General features: G+C 35.3%; 1 protein-coding gene across 1 annotated transcript in view; it reads left to right on the forward strand.

The window, feature by feature from the left end:
- CSMD1 (CUB and Sushi multiple domains 1) overlaps positions 1–19,850 on the forward strand; it is a 1,131,310-nt gene that overhangs the window by 887,037 nt on the left and 224,423 nt on the right. Inside the window, exons 22-23 of the mRNA XM_074153404.1 lie at positions 6,167–6,336; positions 13,824–13,980. Coding sequence (XP_074009505.1) covers positions 6,167–6,336; positions 13,824–13,980 — 327 coding nt within the window. The remainder of the gene's footprint in view (positions 1–6,166; positions 6,337–13,823; positions 13,981–19,850) is intronic.

Raw genomic sequence — 19,850 nt, forward strand, 5'->3', positions numbered from 1 at the left:
TCCATATCCCCTTTGTTCTTGTTTTAATGTTGCATGACCATCCTACTGGTAACAATATTGTCCAGCCGAAACACTAAGAGTCGTCAGCTGTACGAGCTCAGCTGCTTCTCATATTTTATGAACTGCTGCACAATTTTGTAAATACAACACAGATATTCTGCACTCAGTAGAGTGCTTTGTGGCAGAGAAGCCTTTAAACTGACAACGTACTACTTTTATTTGATCTCTGCTTTGGAGATCTGCTTAAAATCCTGTCAAACCTTTTAGCAAGTTGTATGGAAAAAATAATATAGCAAACTTTTCCATTAAACAAAGTTATCGTTACATTTTACATGAACTATATTTCAAAGCACTTCAAGAGTCCCTGAATTTTGTTTATTTTGTAGAGTTTGTGTTCATATTCAGCAAGTGTTTGATGATCTTCAAAAGACCTACCCTCTGCAGTTTCCTTTTATCCAATTTCAAGTGAGACAATGAAAGAAGAAGAAAAAACGTTACTTATGTAAATAGAATTTAAGTGACTTTATAATAAGCAAAAGAACAAAGAATAGGGTCAAGGATCTGTTCCAGACAGACTGTTCTCACTGCGAGGGAATAAAAGAACAGTTCGATAAGGTAGCATTTTCAAGTCTGCTGCAGTCCTCAGCAAGGTTACAACAGACAGCTCAGAAACAGTAGTGAAAAGAAAGCATATAGTTCCTCCCCTAAAACCTTTTACACATGGACATAGGTGGTATGCACTCAATAAGAGTACGCCTTTTGAATTCTAAGATGGATACTTTTCATTTTATAGTAAATAAATAAAATTAACTTTAAAAAGCCCACAAGATTCAAAAGCTAGAATAGAGAATTAGATTAATCTCCTTTTATCCGCTTTCCACCTTTTTGAAACATAGAGCCAGTACCATATAGATTTTTTTGTTTTAAAAGAACATGAGTTCAAGGGACCTTGTCTTTTGGATGCTGTAGTTTGGCAGACTTCCATAGCTTGGGAGGTTTGAGAAGGGAAGAATCTGAATTGGAACCATATAAACAGCTGACATGTACAGAACAAATTTCGTTTAGTACAAGCTAGTTTAAGCTAAGTAACAAGCCATTTAGATATGATGATAGTAACTTTTTTAAGCACTAATAGCCAAACTATGAAGAAAGAGTTCTGGGGCTGAGAATTTATTCCTCATTTAGAAACAAAAGCACAAACATCTGAAGCACTATGAGCACATTTTTATTTAAATTAGCTACATTAAACTAGTATGCATTACAGCTCAGTGACAACACAATTTTGCTGCATACCCAAGGGTGGATTCTTAAAGAAGGTCATTATCCCTTGTTCCTCATCCTCAGTTAAGGTTGAACAGCTATTCACTGAGGACATCAGAAAGATGTCCCGTTCTTAAGTTACAGGTGTTGAAAATCTAATGTTTTATAGTGGAAATAAAAATATAGATTGGGGTTTTTTTTTTTATGTCTGAGTGGTTCTTTTGTAGTTCTTCAATTTAGGGAAATATATTTGCTAGGATGTTTTTAATATGTGAATGTTTAGTGGTATTGCAGTGCTTACAATCTAATTCTTTTACAGTCTCAATAAATTTTCTTATTTAAATTATCCTCATTTATAGTCCAATCGCAATTAATCATACCCTTTTAATATGAAGACAACCTCTTAATTACTTTAAGATCAGTAAAGATTATTTCTCAAGGCAAACTCTGTGCCTGTCAATGTTTGCATAATTTGAAGACTTGTAGATACTGATATAGTTGATTTTTATCAGAGGAAGGGTATGGTTAATATTCAGTGAATTACATTTCATAAATGAAAATACAAGGAGATACAAGATTCTTTTCTTATATAAGGGGCATGAGAAATCTTTTCCCTTTCATTTGTCTGGGCTGGGGAGGCAGATCATTCTCCCAAGATGAGGGCAGGTCTCTGAAACTCAGAAGGAATCTGGAAGGCATCGAAGAAAAGTAATGGTGTGAAAGAGCAAAAAAAAACCCTTTGTAGCCAAGAACTAAAGAGCTCTTTCAGTATCATATGATAATACTTATCTGCTTAATTTAAGGTACTAAAATCAGTAGTTACTCATAGAGCAGGTGTTCTAGATAAGGAATATTGCATGAAATCTTTCAAGGGTGGTTGGCAGTTTTTTATTTTTCAGTTACCATAGGTGGATGAGCCATATCATTTCCTTATGCAAAACTTCATGGCTTGATCTTTCATCAAGAATGTAAGATGTGGCTTCATTTCCTTTGTTTCTGTAAATTATATCTAATGCCTTCTAGCAGAATGATCTTGCTAATGTGGCTAAGGGCTGTTGTTTCATTTTGCATAAAGAATTAAAGATTAATTGGAGGAGATGAAAATGGAAGTGAACATGAATACATTTTTCCAGTCTAGTAGTTTGGTACTTATAGGGTAACAGTGAATGCTGATTCATGGATTATTTCAGCATTTCATTTCCCAACTGTTTAATGTATGAATTTCCTTGAAGAAGTGTCCCCCTCCCCTGTTTAATGCCCTACCTATTATGCTGAAGAGGCTAGCCAGCATTTGCTCTCTTTGTGACTAACTGATTTTCTAATCCCTTTATGTGAAGCAGAAATCATAGGAGGTGCATGTTTAAATTGTCAGAGGCAAAGTGAATTGAATTTAGGTGTCACACGTTCTGGCTGCATGTGTTAATTACTGTATAAAAAAGCAGCAGCAGTATCAGCTATGGCAGATATTTTTAAAGAAAAAAACCATGACATTCCCTATACTGCTGAGTAAAACGTTAGGGCCTTCACGGGGAGAGATGCCTTTGACTGCATAAGCTTTTCCTGCTGACAAGGCCAGAGCCGGTATCGCTGTTTGCGGCTGCTCTTTTGAGTTTCTATATCCTCATTTTGCATAGGAAGCTTATGCAGTTCTGGACTGCAGTGTGCAGAAATGGTTAGAAAAAATACTCAACTGAAGTCCTTAAGGCATAAGGTCCTTTATATATCTGGACATTAATCACAAATGAGGCGTTAGGACACCAGATCTCCGAAGGAAATATTTTCATGGATGGGACCAACATTTCTCAAAAAAAAAAGTCACCTAAATCTCCAGATCAAAAAACTGGGGGAGCTAATTAAACATAGCCTTAACTTGATATTCTAACATTAGCAAAATGTGGCAAGAAAACTAACTGAACTGTGACACGTTTTGTGTAATTTTTCCTATTGAGGGAGGGAAGTTGACAAAGAAGGGCTTGCTTTCCTTTGGAAACCTTTCTGGGGGCTGTGTCAGTGATTTACTGACTGACGTGAGATGAGCTAGGAAACCTGACTGGTCACAGGCTTAGCAACCCTTTGTCACGATAACAAAGGGAATGCTAGGGCCTGATGAAACTGCATAGCTGTCAAATATTTGCAAGGTAATGAGAAGCCGTAGTATTCACTGAAAACAGAATACGGTTGTATGGGGTGGGTTGGAGGTGTACGAGTGCCAACTTGAGTTTGAAGAATTTTGCTATGTAATTGAGTTTTAGTAAATAACTAATTGTTCATAACGGAAAGCATGTCTGCTTCTTGCAGAATGTAGTATACTGTAGAATGGTAGTAATATTATATAACTTTCCTTTGTAACCCTCATTATCCCTGATTTTATCCATCAGTACTTTTTATTTGCGGATTTAAATTACCATGGTTTTGAACTTTGGAACATAGGCTTATTGGAGTAGGAAATTTGGCCTGTTCTAGCTTAGGGAAAACTCATTGTAAACTTTTTCTATTGCTGCGTACGTCTTAGTGGTTTGCAGTCAATAACTGAAATAAAATGTAGAATATTGTATGAATATTATGCAAGAAGGAACCTTTGCTTCCATAACGTTTTCTTATTTCCTTCTCCTCAACATTTTAATTCTATATCTTCCAGTTCTTTGAAGGAGGTAGAAAATAAGATACCAGTGCAGCCTAAGGGAACATAGATATTTTTGTGTGGATCTTTACTCGGGCAAACACTTGTTTGCAGAAGGCTTGTGTAGACTACTGGTGTTGTAACCACAAGAAGACATGAAGTAGCATGGGTCTAAATGTCTCTCCCATTAATGTTGGCATTGCTTTGAATTACGTATTATAAACTCAGTTATACTTTCTTTCTAAAAATCAAATACAAAAAATAGTTACGTATGAACATGTACACAGAAATATATATGTATGTATATGTAAACATATATAATTATCACATATTTGACAGATCCTTTACCAAAGAGGTACCAGAATAAAAATATAGTTCATTTGTCAGTCTGCTACAGTTCTTTGAAATATTTAGACAAAGTGACTTTAAACATATTAGAAATACCTGGTGCATCCCACACTCCCCAACAAAGGAAGAGTTTGGCTGTCTGAAGTTTGGTGGCAGGGGTTCTTACTCCCCAGCTCTCTTTGCTTATTAAATATAATGCAGCTCAGGGCCTAAGTAAGCCAAGGGAGGGGAGAACATAAAGCTCTAATTTAAAATAGCAAACGAACTCGAACTTATGTGCTAAATCAAAGGTCTTGAGCCAGCTTATTGGTGATTTCCTTCTTCATTTTGCCTAAGGAGAGCCCAAATATAGAGGAAAATAAGGCTCTGAATAAGACTGTGGCTGTCTTGTTCCTCCCTTTCTTCCCCTCTTTCATCTTTCTTCCCTCCTTCCCCTCTTCCCTCCATCTCTCCCTGCCTCCTTCTCCTTCTTCCTCCTTTTTTCTTCAGTTTTATTGAAGGGAGGAAGTCTAAAATACAGAATATTTCACTGGTTTTAGGCATTTCAAAACCAAGAAGCACATAAATTTGATTCTGTCAAAGCCTCAGAAATGTAAATAAAATATTTTTAGATATTATTTGTAAATATAAACCATACGTTTCTCCCTAAACATGTATAAATGAATTATTTTATATCTTTCTAGTTTATCTTTACACTATATTTTCAAAATTATTCTCTACATATATACTTGTTAAACTATACGCAGTTTTACCTAAAATTGCAAACCTCATACACTTCCAAAAATGAATATCTTAACATCCTATGAACCTTAAAAGTCTATTTAACACTTAGAGAAAACAATCCAGATTTTTTTTCTTTTAAACCTATCATATCTTTGATTTAAACAACCTGTTGATTTAAAATTGTACATTCATTTATTATTATTTGAATTGTTATAACAGGTTTTTACTAAACTGAATTAGTCTGAGTGACGTTTAGGTCAAAATCCATATTTAACAAAGTATATTTTACCTTTAGACTAAACAATGAGATATAAATACAAATCTCATCCATAATATTGAATATTTGTTTGACCAGTACACCAATGTTATTTTCTGTCTCTTTGGATGTTTTCATTTATGTGCTGAAATTTATATTGCACATTTGGAATAATTTTACTAGTCTTTATTCAGAACTCAAACTGAGCCCATGGGCTGGAGCACACCACTATTCCTGCACTTTATTATTTTCTTTACTGGGAAGCAATGACAAAAATATGTACTCCCAAAAGTGTCAGTAATTTCTTACTACAGATAGTTGTGAAAAAGACTCACCTACTTTTTACATGGAAAAGAAGGGAGCTGTCTGCTTGGCCCTGAACGACGTCCACAAATTTCTGTTGTGTTTTTAGTTTTTATTCCTGGTTTAGAAATAATAATCTATTATTAGATTATTAGATATTTAGAAATATATTATTAGGTATTTAGAAATAATCAAATACTCCTGATTTATTGCCAGATACTTTTTTATCTCAGCAGCTCATTGTTTGCTTTTTCTATTACTTATTTGTAAAGCTGACCAGGGGAGTAAGTCAAATCAATGTTATATTTATTTGAAATGTTACCACAATAACTATATTTCAACAAAACATCCAATTTTTATGAATTATAGGTTAGTCTGATGGGATGATCACGGGATAAATTGAAGGTAAAGGGAATTACTTGAAAACAGCTAAGTGCACTTAGTAAATGTACCCAGTGAAATACAGGAGAGAACAATTTTGGTAGGGTTTCTAGGAGTTTGTCCTACAGGTAGATTCCAACAGAAACATACTTTTCCTAGGTAGCCTGTTAGAGTTTCCATAGAGTCTAAATATTACTTAAAATATCCCTTGTTTTCTTGAAATGGATAATTCACTTTTTTCTTTTTTTTTTTTTTATTGTGTCTGTTTTCTTTAGCTGAATGTGGAGCAACTGTCTCTGGAAATGAAGGAACATTGCTGTCTCCAAATTTTCCATCTAATTATGACAACAACCATGAATGTATCTATAAAATTGAAACAGAGGCTGGAAAAGGGATTCATCTTAGAGCCAGGAGCTTTCAGCTGCGTGAGGGAGATATTGTTAAGGTAAAAAAAAAACAATCTCATTTTCTACCATGCTTAACATTGCATGAATTACTCCACTTTTAACATCAATTGGGTTTATTTTCATTTCTTTTTCTCATGCAAAATGAATAAATTCTGTGTGGATAGCATCAGTTTCTTTATACCAGATTCAATTGTTTATACTAGATTCAAAGGAGCTATAGGTGACATTAAGTGTTTAATTACATTTATAGGGGTTGAAATCTAAAAAGAAAACCTAAAATGTTAACTTGCATTTTGAATACAAAAGTTTTTATATTCTTTTCTGCTTGCAGTAATCTTTGTAACTGTAGCATGGTGATTGCTTAAAAAAAGTTTTTAAAGGTTTTAATTTTGGTACATTTTTGTTACAGTTTTATTTTCTTATTTCATTTGTCTTGCAGAGAACTGGTTTTTTTTAATTAATTACTTTGCTCAGTTGAATAGAAAGAAGCTAGCTAACATACAGTGTTGTAATATTGACTAAAACTGTAATTACAGAAGATGGTTTTCGTTCCTTATGTTGTAGGTAGCCTTTGAAACTTGGCCTAAGTATGCACAGATTTTGAACATGTAATGTACTTTTACACAGCATGGCCATAATCTGTCTTTTCTTAACAGTTGCTGCTGCATTCCTGTATGTACTGAAAATCATGACATTCATCTGAAGGGCTGAGCATACATTAAATTACTCTTTCAAATTTATGTCTCTAAATTTTCAAGAGTTAATTGATACTTGAAATCACCAAGTACTGAGAATTCAATTAGCAACTTGCTGTCTGGGGATCCTACAGCAACCCATTTAACATGTTAGAAACTAGTGTCTATGTTTCTAACTTGATTTTACTGTTTTTATTTGTACTAAATGCTTGCCACAAGGAGTTTAAAGACATCATTATTATGGATCAAATTTTGATGGCCGTACTTTTATCAATTTTGTCATCTTAAGAGACTCCTTATGTAAATAAGTGTGACAATTCAATTTGAAGTTCTACATTACCTGCAAAGTGCAAGGCGTTTAGAGATATGATGAAAGTGGGGAGGGAAAAAAAGAAAAAAACTTCTCTTTAAGGGTTGTTTTTATTAATATGGACATTCATATCTTTGTTGTTATTCCTATTCTTTTTAGCAAGTACAGACTGGATTAGACATTGAAATAAGTAAAACTAACAATCCCCAATAGTATTAGAAAGTTACAGTCAAAAGAACATCATTTTCTCCATCTTTACTCACAAAATCATTAATAATAAATGCCTTGTGTGGCCACCATGTATGAAAAACTGCAAGACCTTGGCCTATGGTTTTCCTTTTAGAGAATTCAGAATTTAGAGAATTTAGAGAATCAAAGAGAATTGAGTAGGTGGGTAAAATATGTGGTCTATATTGTCCTTTGCTCCCATCTTGCTTGGTCTGACTGTGCAGATCCCCCAAAGTATTTTTGCTCTGAACGGGTGCAGCAGACAAGGAGGACCTTAATTGCCCACTGAGCTGCTTGGATCTTGTGCATAAGTCCCCCAGAAGCTTTGCACATATTAAGTTTGTAAATAATTTAATAAACTACCTGAACGAAAAAAAAAAAAAAAAGAAAAACAACAAAAAAACCTTAGCCCTAAACAAACATTCAAGAAACTCAATTATCTTTCAGAACATTTCATGAGTAATGTCAGGCACACTTAGAGATATTCCCTCGAGAGATAAGCAAGATTTGCCTGAGAGAAAGCTGTTCTGAGCAATCTGTTAGATACTTTCTTCTTTCAAAAATCTGTTTGCACAATACTCCTGACAATCTACAGGAAGCAAAGGCAAAATTGTGCTGATGTCTGTACTGCAAAAGGCCTGTTCTCTGGTTCTGAGGCAACTGGCATGGCACAACTTCCATTTAGAGAATTAAACTCTCTTCCCCCATAGCCTCTCCATAACACAGATTTATAAAAATGAAGTCTATTTCCTCTTAAGTCCCATGCCAGGATGTCCTTCTACATATATCCATTGGAATCAGCCCTTGACCTAGCCCCAAAACTTACCCAAGCATTATCTAGAAGAATGCCAAAAGGAGCAGACCAAAATCTCCACTGAAAATGTGCCAGAGGTTGAACAGTGTACAACTGAATGTTAATGTTTGGGATTGTGTCCTAGCTTTGTTTATGCTAGTGGCTAAAGTATCTCTAGTATTCAGATTTTATAAACTTGCCAATGCAGCTTCTGATTTCTTTAGTTAATCTGTGGGAGGTATCCTTCTAGACTCAAAGAAATGTTCTTTCCAGTCTTGCCGTGCATCATGAGCTGATACTGACTGACTGCTTACCACTAATAAGACACTTTGTGTTGATTTACAGCCCAATAGATGAAAGCAGGGAATGTTCCAGGAACCTCACAAAGGAAGCCAGCATGAAGAATTTTTGTTTTCCAAACAATGCCAGTTATCTTAGAAACATTACAGTTACTTTGCTGACTTGAACCAAGTGCTCCACCTAGCTCAGTGTGCTTCTCTGATAGGTGATAAGTGATTTTATTTAGATAAAATATACAAACTTGGCCACTCTCTGTGCTCCATTGCCCTTATGCTCTCCCAGCATCCACAGCTGTTTGGTTAAGTTAGATCACACTTTGCTGTCTCTTCCATCTGCTACTGACATGTTGTCTTTGAATTTTGGTACTTTTTTAAAAATTAGTTGATACTACTATTTATTTTGTTTTGGTTTATTTTCTGTTACTGTTTTCTTTTATTTTATTTTACTTTACATTTTTACTTCATTTTACTTCATTTTACTTCATTTTACTTCATTTTACTTCATTTTTTTATTGTTTCATTTGTTTTGTTTCATTTTATTTTATTTTAATTCCCTAAAATGATTTAGAAATGTTCCTTAACTGTGGTTGCATGCTACGGTTATAGACTACTTTAAGCAAATATATACTTTCTACTCTCTTCTCCCTCTTCCCTTTCCTGTCCTGTTTTGCATGGGAAGGAGACCTGAGCATGTGAGACAGAAATAAATTTTCATATGCTCTGACCAGATCCACAATCTGACCAGTTGGGAAATTAAGACACTCTCTAAAGGCTCACCCTTCCCACAGCTTTGGCAGGGCTGTAGACTTCTGAAGCTTGCTTTCATTCCTATCTGCACCTTAAATATGAGCAAAACATGTTCTAAACAGCAGCCTTCTATCTTGTGTCTGCACAGAAGAAAGCCCCAAGACTGCCTTGCAGGCAGCTCATGAGGCTTAGAATATTTATAAACCTTGTGCTGAAATATAGGGCATTCTCCCACCTGAGTATCTTGCTCTTCTTTTAAAGAAAATATGTACATATGTGATGTTCATTGGGTGCCCGTGTCCAGGTTTTGTTAGTGGGGAGGGTCTGCGGGGTGGCCTGTGTGAGGACAGGCCGGGACTGCCCTGTGCGGGACACAGCTGGTTCCAGCCAACCCCCTCAGCGCATGGCTGGCCCCGCCGCCATCTTGTGGAAAGTGTATTTAAGAAAGGGTAAAAAAGGCTGCACAGTAGTGTGTGAGAAAGAGCAGTGGGGAAAAAAAGGTGTGAGGAACAATCCTGGTAACGCCAAGATCAACCCACCACGAATGTCTCATGAAGTATATAATATCACTATTTGTTTGAGGTAGTATCACTAAGAATTCCATGAGGATTTAGTGAAAATATTTGGGAATATATGTAGGAATATGCATAGCAATGTAAGGAAGCTATATAGGAATTTTCTTGCAAACTATCAAAGGAATATTCTAAAAACATTTCCCTTTGGGATGATTTTATGCCATAAAGATCTCTGCAATTAAAGAAAATTGCAAAGTTCAATTGTAAGTAATTTTTTTTTACTGTCAGAATGAGAAAGTGGAGTTTAAGAAAATGGAGCCTTCTCCTTCAGGTGAGTGTCTGTTTTTACATTCCCACAGCAGGTGCGGATACGTTAGCACCGTTACTAGAGCATTTCGCCTCATGAATTATCGTAGCACTGTCCTCTCGCCTGCATATTTTAATTTCAGCAGTAAAGCAAGCACTTCCCTCTAAGTTCCTCACAGTTTAGGTGAAATGGAGCGTCCCTGAATGCTCTGGCTGCATTTATCCTCCTGCTCCAAACAATGCTGTGATGATTCCCTGCTGCCCCCGAGGCCCACTTCCTCAGGCTGACTGCATCCATAATATTAAACTCTCTAATCTTACAAAGCAAGGTGGCTCACTCAAACTGTCTCCCAGTCCCTGGCCTATGCAGCTCCTGGACTGATGGACTAATGCATTCTCAAGAAAGATTTGTGAGTGTGCTAGTAGGTCTGCATTAAATGTGCGCCAAGGATGTACTGACAATAAATACTATGTAGACAGCGTAGTTGTGGTGACTGGACTCCTACTCTGGCACTGTTTACTTGCTTTGAAAATATAAAACACCTTCAGCTATATATATTCAACTAGGTTTACAGTTGGAACAAGAGGGAATATTGAGGCTGTGGTGCATAGGGAATTACAAATAATTTGCAATGGTACTTCTGACGGTAAGACTGTCTGCATGAGGAAGGGTCAAAACTAATGCTTTCAAGGAGAATATGTGCAGGTCTATAAATCCTAGACAAAGATTTCTATAGCTTGCAAAGTTTGAACTTGAATTAGATGGAAAGAAATCTGAACTCCAAGTAAAGAAACAGAAACAGAATCACCATTTCGAGGCGTATGGCATATCTGAGTACTTGGGTTACCTGTTTATTTTAAAGCTTAAGTTTTCTCACTCACTAATACTTCAGCTCCTGATCTGCCCTTAACTGCCATTTGCAATTTCTTAAATATTTTTAAGTGTCTGCTTATGGTGAAATCTTTGTAATCCAATCACTGTGAATTTGTTAGAAGTAAGAGGAAAACCAGAAAGTAATTTCACATCTCGCATCTATTTAGTCAAATAGGCCTTCCTTATTTCTTCATGACAGAGAAAATAATACTTAGTAATTGTAGCATGTGAATTATATTTAGCGTTCTCCTACATGAGTTAAACATATGTGCTATATATGAGTTAATAGTGACAATGTCTAGACTAGTGTAATAAATGTGTTCTCTGGCTCTGGAGACAGCTGGATATGACAGAACACAATATTTACACAAGCTGCCTTTTGAGAATGGTCCTTGGCCCCCATTAATTACCAAACCATGACCAAGAATTGTTAAGGAAAATGCTTTTTCTTTCCCAGGGATGGTTCAAACAAGTTATCAGTAAATGCAATGCTTATATTTGTTCACTAACATGGTTTCAATGACTAGAACGTCTAGTCATTGTCACTGTCACTAGTTATGTCTGCAATGTTAACAACAGCTGGACAAGTGTCACCAGTTAAAAAATGTCACCGCTTTTTTTACAGCTTTTTTTTTTTTTTCACATGAACCTTCTTACCTCATTTTTATTTCAGAAAATAATGCTTTCATTTGTGTCTGGGCTTGTCTTGAGAGATACTATTATTTAACTTGCTGATCCTTAGGTACGAAGAGTATCTGTAACAGTCAGTGAAGTAGAACAGTGTTGGAACAGGATGCCCAGGGAACAGTTGTAGTGATTAGCTGTTATTTTTTTCTTTTAAATATGAATAAAAAATCACTTTTATTTTAACATAGCATTTTTATTAATCACGATTAAAAGTAGATAATTCCATTCAAAGTAATAACTCTCAAACCAAGTAAAATAGATCTGTGCTTTTTGCGTAATACATGTGATCAGAATGTTATTAAAAAGTAAATCTTATAGTGAACGAATGCTTTATTTTGTACAAGAGATTTCCAGCTCTGATAAATAAAGTGTAATCAGTCTGTGAAAGTGATCTGTAGTTCTGGCCCAGGACAATGGTAGAAACTTGGAGGCGGTTTTTTTTTCAGATACTATCAGAACAATTTAAAGTCATAGACCTTAAGTATGTGTTACTGCTTGCACAAATCTTAAACATAACTGATTGTGTCTTCTGATAGCTCATCTGTGTGCTCTAATATAAGACAATCTTTCCCTTAGTAATAAGGATACAATGTATTGTTCTACTAATGGCTAGCATAATATATTATTTTCACAAGCTTCTTTCAGGGAAGGTAACTATTTATATCTGTGTATGTTTATTAAACTAAATTTATGCTTTTATCTTAAAAAAAATCTTAATGTGCATTGTTTTTATTACTTTCCTTTGTTAATGTTGGCACTTGAGATGAATGAGGTACTTTCAAGACATACACCTATATTGACTGTATGCTGTTATTTTCTCCACTGAGAAAATAGCTCTGCTTTTAACTGTTTGTCATCATCTATAAATGTAGTTGCCATGGCCTGTCCTCTCAGAAGATGCATTTCTTAGTAGATCTGACTGGACATTCAAATAGGAAGAAGTGTCTGTGACTCAAATGTAGGAATTTAGGTTGTTAAATGGCTCACTGCCTGCTTCTGGCTGGAATCAGTATAAATCCTCACTGTACCACAAGGTCTGAGAATGGAGAGATAAAGATCCTGAGCTTAAGATATTTGCTGAAATTGTAGCTTTTGCTCTAGTTATCTACAGTCACTCTAGGACATATGAGATCATGGTGAATTATTTTTTACTTCATATTAGAAACCAGCTGCTCAGATTCATTACTTGCTTTCATATAACTATTCACATGATGTATGGTATACGTTTTCAAGGTATGAAACATACTCCATATTTGCTTATTATTCCATGAGAAAGTTCAGATGATTTATTTAATTTAAAGAAAAAAAATATCTTTTTTAAATTCATCTTGAGACCAAAAAAACCCATAGAAGACTATTTTGGCACTTTATGGCTTTCAGGGTTTTGCAATAAGCAAAAATAATTTTTCAGCCTCTAGCCAATACTAACTCTTTGTACTTGAATTGATGAACAATCAAAAGGACATTCTTATTCATTCTAGGATTTGAAAAATCATAAAGGTTAATATTGTTGATTTTGTCTTCTATTGAAATTTTCAATGAAGTAACATGGTAAATAAGAACATCTCTACACTTAGTTTGGAAATAAACTCACCTATCTTTTTGAAAACCTATCTTTCTTTGTTAAAACCTATAGTAATCCAAAAAATACTGCAGACTCAGAGTCTGAAATAAAAGGTGACAGATTGACTTTAATACCTCAGTTCTGCTGTTATCTTCAGACAGGAGAGAATAGAATAAAATGGGATTTACCTCTTACAGCCTTACTTCAGCGATGATTTCAGAAATTACACTTTTGTTAGCCTTTGTGAATAACTGTGAAAGATAATCTGAGTTTATGAAACTTTGACAGATAAGATTGATGTATAAATACTAATTTCATTCAAGATGAGCTCACAGTACTGAAAAGGCGACAGAATATATTATATTTTACTGAACTGCATAACCAAGTGATATGTACCTCACAGAATGGAAACATCAACTTTTTGGAGAAACTATTGGCAATACATAGCTCACTTTGGAAGTAAGTGTAAAGACGTCCAGTTTCATACATTTATTTTATTTCTACAAGGTGTATGATGGAAAAGACAGCTCTTCACGTTCTCTGGGAGCCTTCACCAAAAATGACATGATGGGAGTTATCCTTAATAGCACCTCTAACCATTTGTGGATAGAGTTTAATACCAATGGATCCGATACTGACCAAGGATTTCAGCTCACTTACACAAGTAAGTAGGTCACAAACATGCTCTGATCAACCGTTTTGTGGGAAAATGTGTATTTCTTAGCTGCAGTGATTTCTCATGGAATGGTGAAGATAACTTCCTAGAATGTACTGTGGTTAGCAGACTGAATTTTAATTGCCTACGTGGCTGGATAGGTGTTACTAATTAGTAAGACCATTACTAAAAACAAAAAAAATTGTAACCTTTTAGATTTAGAAAGAATTATTATTTTGAATATTTAACAGTGAGGCTTAGAAAGAAGTGAATTGTGACATATGTGGGTTGCACAACACATTAGTGTGTTAGTGTTATACTGTAGCAGAAAACTTATACAGAGACAGATTTCAAAAATGGAGCATTTAATCCCTGCTGTCAAATTAAAAAAAGTAAGAGTATGAACGAGAATAAAAAGAATACAGTGTGCCTGGTTGCACACTCTTAACATGTCCCAGCTGCTTGCCAGGATGAGGGTGGAGTATGCTGGAAGGGGACCTGAGTGAACAAGTTTTAATGCACCATTTAGAAATAGTATTTTGTTTGAAGATGGAATTTTGCTTAATTTCTGCAACCAATAGCTTGATTTTGTTATATTTCCATTTGCAATTTAATAAGATTTTTCTATGTAAGTTAATATTTGATGATTCATGTCTTAAGGCTTTTTCCCTAGCTATTTGATTAGTTTTGAATTTCTGTTTTTGATTCTTCCAAGCATTTTCACATTTTCTGAAGTGTGTAGATAGAATTTGACACAGTCTTCTCACAGTAATCTTAATAATACTGTTTACAGAGGCAAAACACACTTTCCTATGTCTTCATAACATTGTTTTTTTTTTTAATTGCCAAATATCTCATTTAGTATATCGTGTGATCAATTTGCTGCAGTTCATGTTGAAGTGTTTATCTGTAATGACTTTTCCTCCTGCCTGCTCTCACATGAGACAGTCCTCATTTGTAAATACAGTCTAATTCCTCACTTTTCACATGTATTTTCAGGAGTCCAAATTCAAGACAATACATTTTGAGATAGTGATCATCTAACCAGGTGATACCCATAAACTGTAACAAAGTGGAACTTTTCACCATTTATAACTTGATTCAAGCAGAAGATGCATTCTTTTGGAATGCTTTGAAAATTGGCCGCAGTGCTGAGTCTATTTTTTTTTTTTTTTTTTTCTGAAGGAGTCCAATCCTAGCAACATTTTAAAAATTAGACATACCAGAAATTTAAACTCATTATTTGATGGGACTGGAGTTTTTGGTGTAGTTCCAATGCAGTTACTAAACAAATGTGCCCATTTTGCATTTGGTAAATACATCAAACACTAAATGATAATTATCTGTTTGTATTAACCAAGTTGGAGTTTACAGCTGTAATTAACTTCCCAGAAAATTTATTTATTCACTTTTCAGGTTGAAATATACAGATCCTTTAAAATTACTCAAACAAAGATAAAATATAAAAGAGTGTTAAAATGTAATCTCACTGAAAGAAAAAGAGAAAATATGTATGCTGGAGTGAATGAAATTGAATAATGAATATCATAAGACTGTTAGAAAGAGCTAGAAGTGATAGTGTAATAAATCTAGTGGTAAATTAATTTTTCCCTATCTGGTTGATGGGTTCTTGCTCCCCACAAGGGATACATCAACTGCCCTTAATTGTGGTCTTTTTAGTACTTTTCTTCCCATTAATGCTATTGAAATTAAGATTAGTGCTGCTTTGAAGCTTGAATTTTAGAACCATTGCCATACACTATTCTAAAAACTAACTCCCTTTCCATCTTTTTTAACATTGTGAATTCTGTGGATGATGTTAAATTTACAAATGCAGCAGAAGAAAAAGCTAATGATCCATGAGAACACAAATGTGGATAAAGAAAATTTTATTTCTGTTTTCAGGATCTCATTACTGACATAATAAAACAGAATTCTACACACTCAGAATCTGAGTGGTTTGTATAAATTGTAGAAATCAGAATATAAGCAGATATTAAAAATAAATCTATAAAGGATCCAAGCTCTAATGAAATCTGCTGTACAGGAAATTGCTTCAGGGTAAGAACAATATTGAATGGAAGCTAGAAATTATAGTAATTTTATTCTTTGATCTGTAACTACAAGATGTTTTCAAGGAAATGGATTTAGCACAATGTCTAGAAATAACTTTTTACTGTAAAGGATCATGAAAAGTCAGTACTCTTTGTCAACTGTTTTGAGAAACTAAGAAATATTTTGACTGAGGACTGAAATTATAGTAGTTGTATTTAAGGAAATTGCTTCAGAGAAATATAGACAATAACATTTTGTTAATATTTTAGTGTGAGATTGGTAGGGTAAGTATATATGAATGAGTCAATGCAACTGTAATTTGAGCAACAACTGAATCTGAGTTTACCAGAGACAAAAAAAAAAAAAAAAGGAAAAAGAGGAATAAAGAAGAAAACTTGTCTACTTTGTGTAAAACAAGTTGATATAAAGCCAATTCCTTAAAACTAGGGTGAAAATGTGTTGGGATGAATAAGGAAAAGTGTCTGTTTCCACATACAGCACCTCTATGCTGGTGTCAGAGGGAATGACTGTGAACATTCATATCTCAGTGCTGAGGAAATGACAACATAAGCTTGATAGGACTAAATTTTTTACCTGAGGATGATCTCAGGTTTCAATAGATTATTCCATCTCCAATGTCTTTCATATACCAATATGTCCTGGTTTCGTCTGGGAAAGAGTTAATTTTCTTTCTAGTGTTTGCTGTGAAAGGAACGTCAATAATGCATATTTCTTTAGTTGTTGCTAGGCAATGTTTATACTTTTCAAGGACTCTTTCCAGCTTCCCATAGAAGCTGAGAAGGAGTAAAGACAGAACAACGGAATGACCAGTGGAATATTCTGTACCATAGACGTCATGCTCAGTACATAAATGGAGGTTGGCTGGGTGATGGGAATCTGTGATCACTGTTCCGAAAGATACCAATTCACCAGGTGGTGAGAGTGACTTGTGACATTATTATTATTATTATTGTTGTTATTTTTATTATGATTATTATTATGAATAATGATTATTATTTTCCTTTTCTGTTACCGTTCTATTAAACTGTCTTTATCTCAACCCATGAGGTTTTTTTTCTTTCCCTTTCCTCTCCTTTTCTCCTTCTCCCTGCCCTTCTGGGGGGAATGGGGAGAACTGCACAGGCGGCTGCATGGTCCTAGCTGCCAGCTGGAGTTACAACATGACACAAGGACATAGGAAGTAAGAGAGTATTCCAATATGAGAAGTTACTGGATTATTTTAGTCTTAAGAATGAAGGTGAAGTTCTACAAATTTTCTTTTATGTTATTTCTTACTGCTCTCAACCAGAGCTTGGAGAAATACCAAAGTTTTTCTTTGCATCCTTCCCCAATATATTTTTCTTTTTAACGATCATGGGAAGTGTTTGTAAAATCAAAGGAATACAAAAGGACTTTTAAGATGGCTTTAATTCCCTAAGAATAGAGGACTTCAATAGACATCTGCATGTAAAAATATGTTTATACATGATGTAGCCACAACTGACTCATGTGACGGTTATTTTTTTCAGTTGAGAAAATGTCAGTTCTTCTTTCATAATTTCAGTTTTATAATTTGGGGGATTTCATTTTTTTTTACTGTCCAGTTATAACTTTTCTCCATGTGACATGTCTCATTTTTGTGGGGAAGAGAAGATGTAGCCATAGGCATTCCCACAACTGGACCTCCATTTCGTGTTCACTGCTCAGTTAGAAGATTTGGCCATTCTGGTATAAAGATGCCAGTGCTTTGTGCTGTCATGTCAGTAGTATTTAGCGTTAAATTGACATTCAAATTAGAATGAAATCTTATTGATGCCACACAGTGACAGGCAGTAAAAGCAAAACACAGCTGTCTGGTAAAAGTAACAGACTGCAACTTTAAATAAGGAACAGCGCAGTACAGCCTCTGAATAACAAACAAGGCAATCTGCCCGCAGTGCCTAACCACTCCTCTATCACAGTCCTGACACAAGAGGAATTTCAACAGTGGCTGTTTTCACTCATCCTGTGGAGAACTGAACTTACTCTCGTGTTCCAATTGCTTCTTTGCTTTGTTTAATCCTCATTCCTTGAATGTAGTCACACTTTTCATAGCTTCTGGAAAAACAAAAACAGTCCCTCCACACTTCATCATACATGTCATATAGAAATGTTTTGTGATGTTCTCAGTACCGCATAATGCTGACTACTCTGTCGTCTGTATGTTGTCTCCGTACGGAGATCACAGAATACTCAGCACTCTGCTGTACTTCCACAGTGATCACTCAACTGCTGTGAAGATAACTTATACAGTAATTTTACTTGTGTGTTATTTGTTTCATGTAGATGTCAATGCAAAAAATTACTTTCACAATTTCTCTTTGTCAGTAGCTGTGTTGCTGGTTATCTTTCAAAGACATTACCATTTTATGTACATGTCCAAAATTCTTAGAAAGAAGATAAAACACTTCAAACAATCTTGATATCTAAAAAAACACAAAAGGCTGCAGCAAAGAAGGCAGTGTCTGTGCTTCCTGTTCAAATACTTGTTCATCCTTGTTTTCTCAGTAAAAGTTCCCACACAGCTGAGAATAAAACACTCTTTCCCTTCACAGTACTGGCTAGAACTCTCAAAACTCATTTCTTCTCATGGTGCTTGAAGAGGGGTTTCTGTATTCATAATACCATCCCCCCATGTCCTCAGAGAGTGTCCCAGGGTTGTGATGTGCAAGGAACTTTACCACTAGGTAGAACTGCTCTTTGGACTCTCCTCAGAACTGAGTGCTTTTACCAAGTTCCTTGCACTGATGGTTGCCTGTCTGAGGTAGTATGAAGTTGCTCTCAGTCCTTATCCAGACATCTACTTTTTTAGGAGCAGCTTATCTAGCTCTCTGTGGCAATTTCATGGTTCCTCAGCCTTGTGCGGGATAGAATAGAAGCAAAAGCTTCACTTATCTGGAGAATAAGCCTTGGAGTCCATTGTAATGAGTCAGTCGAAGGGTTTGTCCAGGAATAGTGGCAGATATTATCTGTAGGAACGTGTCTGGCTGCATTGGGCCACTCAGCAGTATGTTCTGCCTAACAACAGATTGCTATGTGTTTCATAAACATGCAGAACTAGTTTAAGACTTTATAAAGCCTGAAAACCATTCAGAGATCTGTGCTATACTCTAGCTACTATACTCTGTAGCTAGATTTTAACTTTCTAAAGGCCTTTCACTCACCTGTTCCTGATTCACTGCTACAGATTAAAAATGTGGTTCCATGTTAGTTCCTCAACTATGTATACACCATTTCCCTATGATATAAAATTGGATATTTTCCTGCACTTCTGTGCTAAGATGGAAATGAGGGCTGAAAAATTCTCACTTATGATTTCTCTTTGTGAGAGTGAATGTTATGTAGACACAGATCTGAACTTAACGTTAACTTCTGGCACTTTTGAATCCAAGACCATTTATTTCACTGAAAGCAGAATTCTGGATGGCTATCATTTCTGCCAGAAGAGTGGGCAAGATTCAGGCCTTGAGCTGTGCTCAACTCCATAGATTTTGCATCAAATTCTACCTTGTGTTTCTAAAAGAAAACAGATTTAGGGTTTTGCATAGATAGATTTATTTTTTTAAAATCATAGAATCATAGAATGATTTGGGTTGGAAGGGACCTTAAAGATCATCTAGTTCCAACACCCTCTGCCATGGGTAGGGACAAGTTCCACTAGATCAGGTTACTCAAAGGCCCATCCAGCCTGGCCTTGAACACTTTGAGGGATGAGACATCCACAACTTCCCTGGGCAACCTGTTCCAGTGTCTCACCACCCTCATCTTAAAATATTTCTTCCTTA

The sequence above is a fragment of the Numenius arquata genome, chromosome 9, assembly GCF_964106895.1.
Source record: "Numenius arquata chromosome 9, bNumArq3.hap1.1, whole genome shotgun sequence".
In the NCBI taxonomy this organism is placed as follows: domain Eukaryota; kingdom Metazoa; phylum Chordata; class Aves; order Charadriiformes; family Scolopacidae; genus Numenius; species Numenius arquata.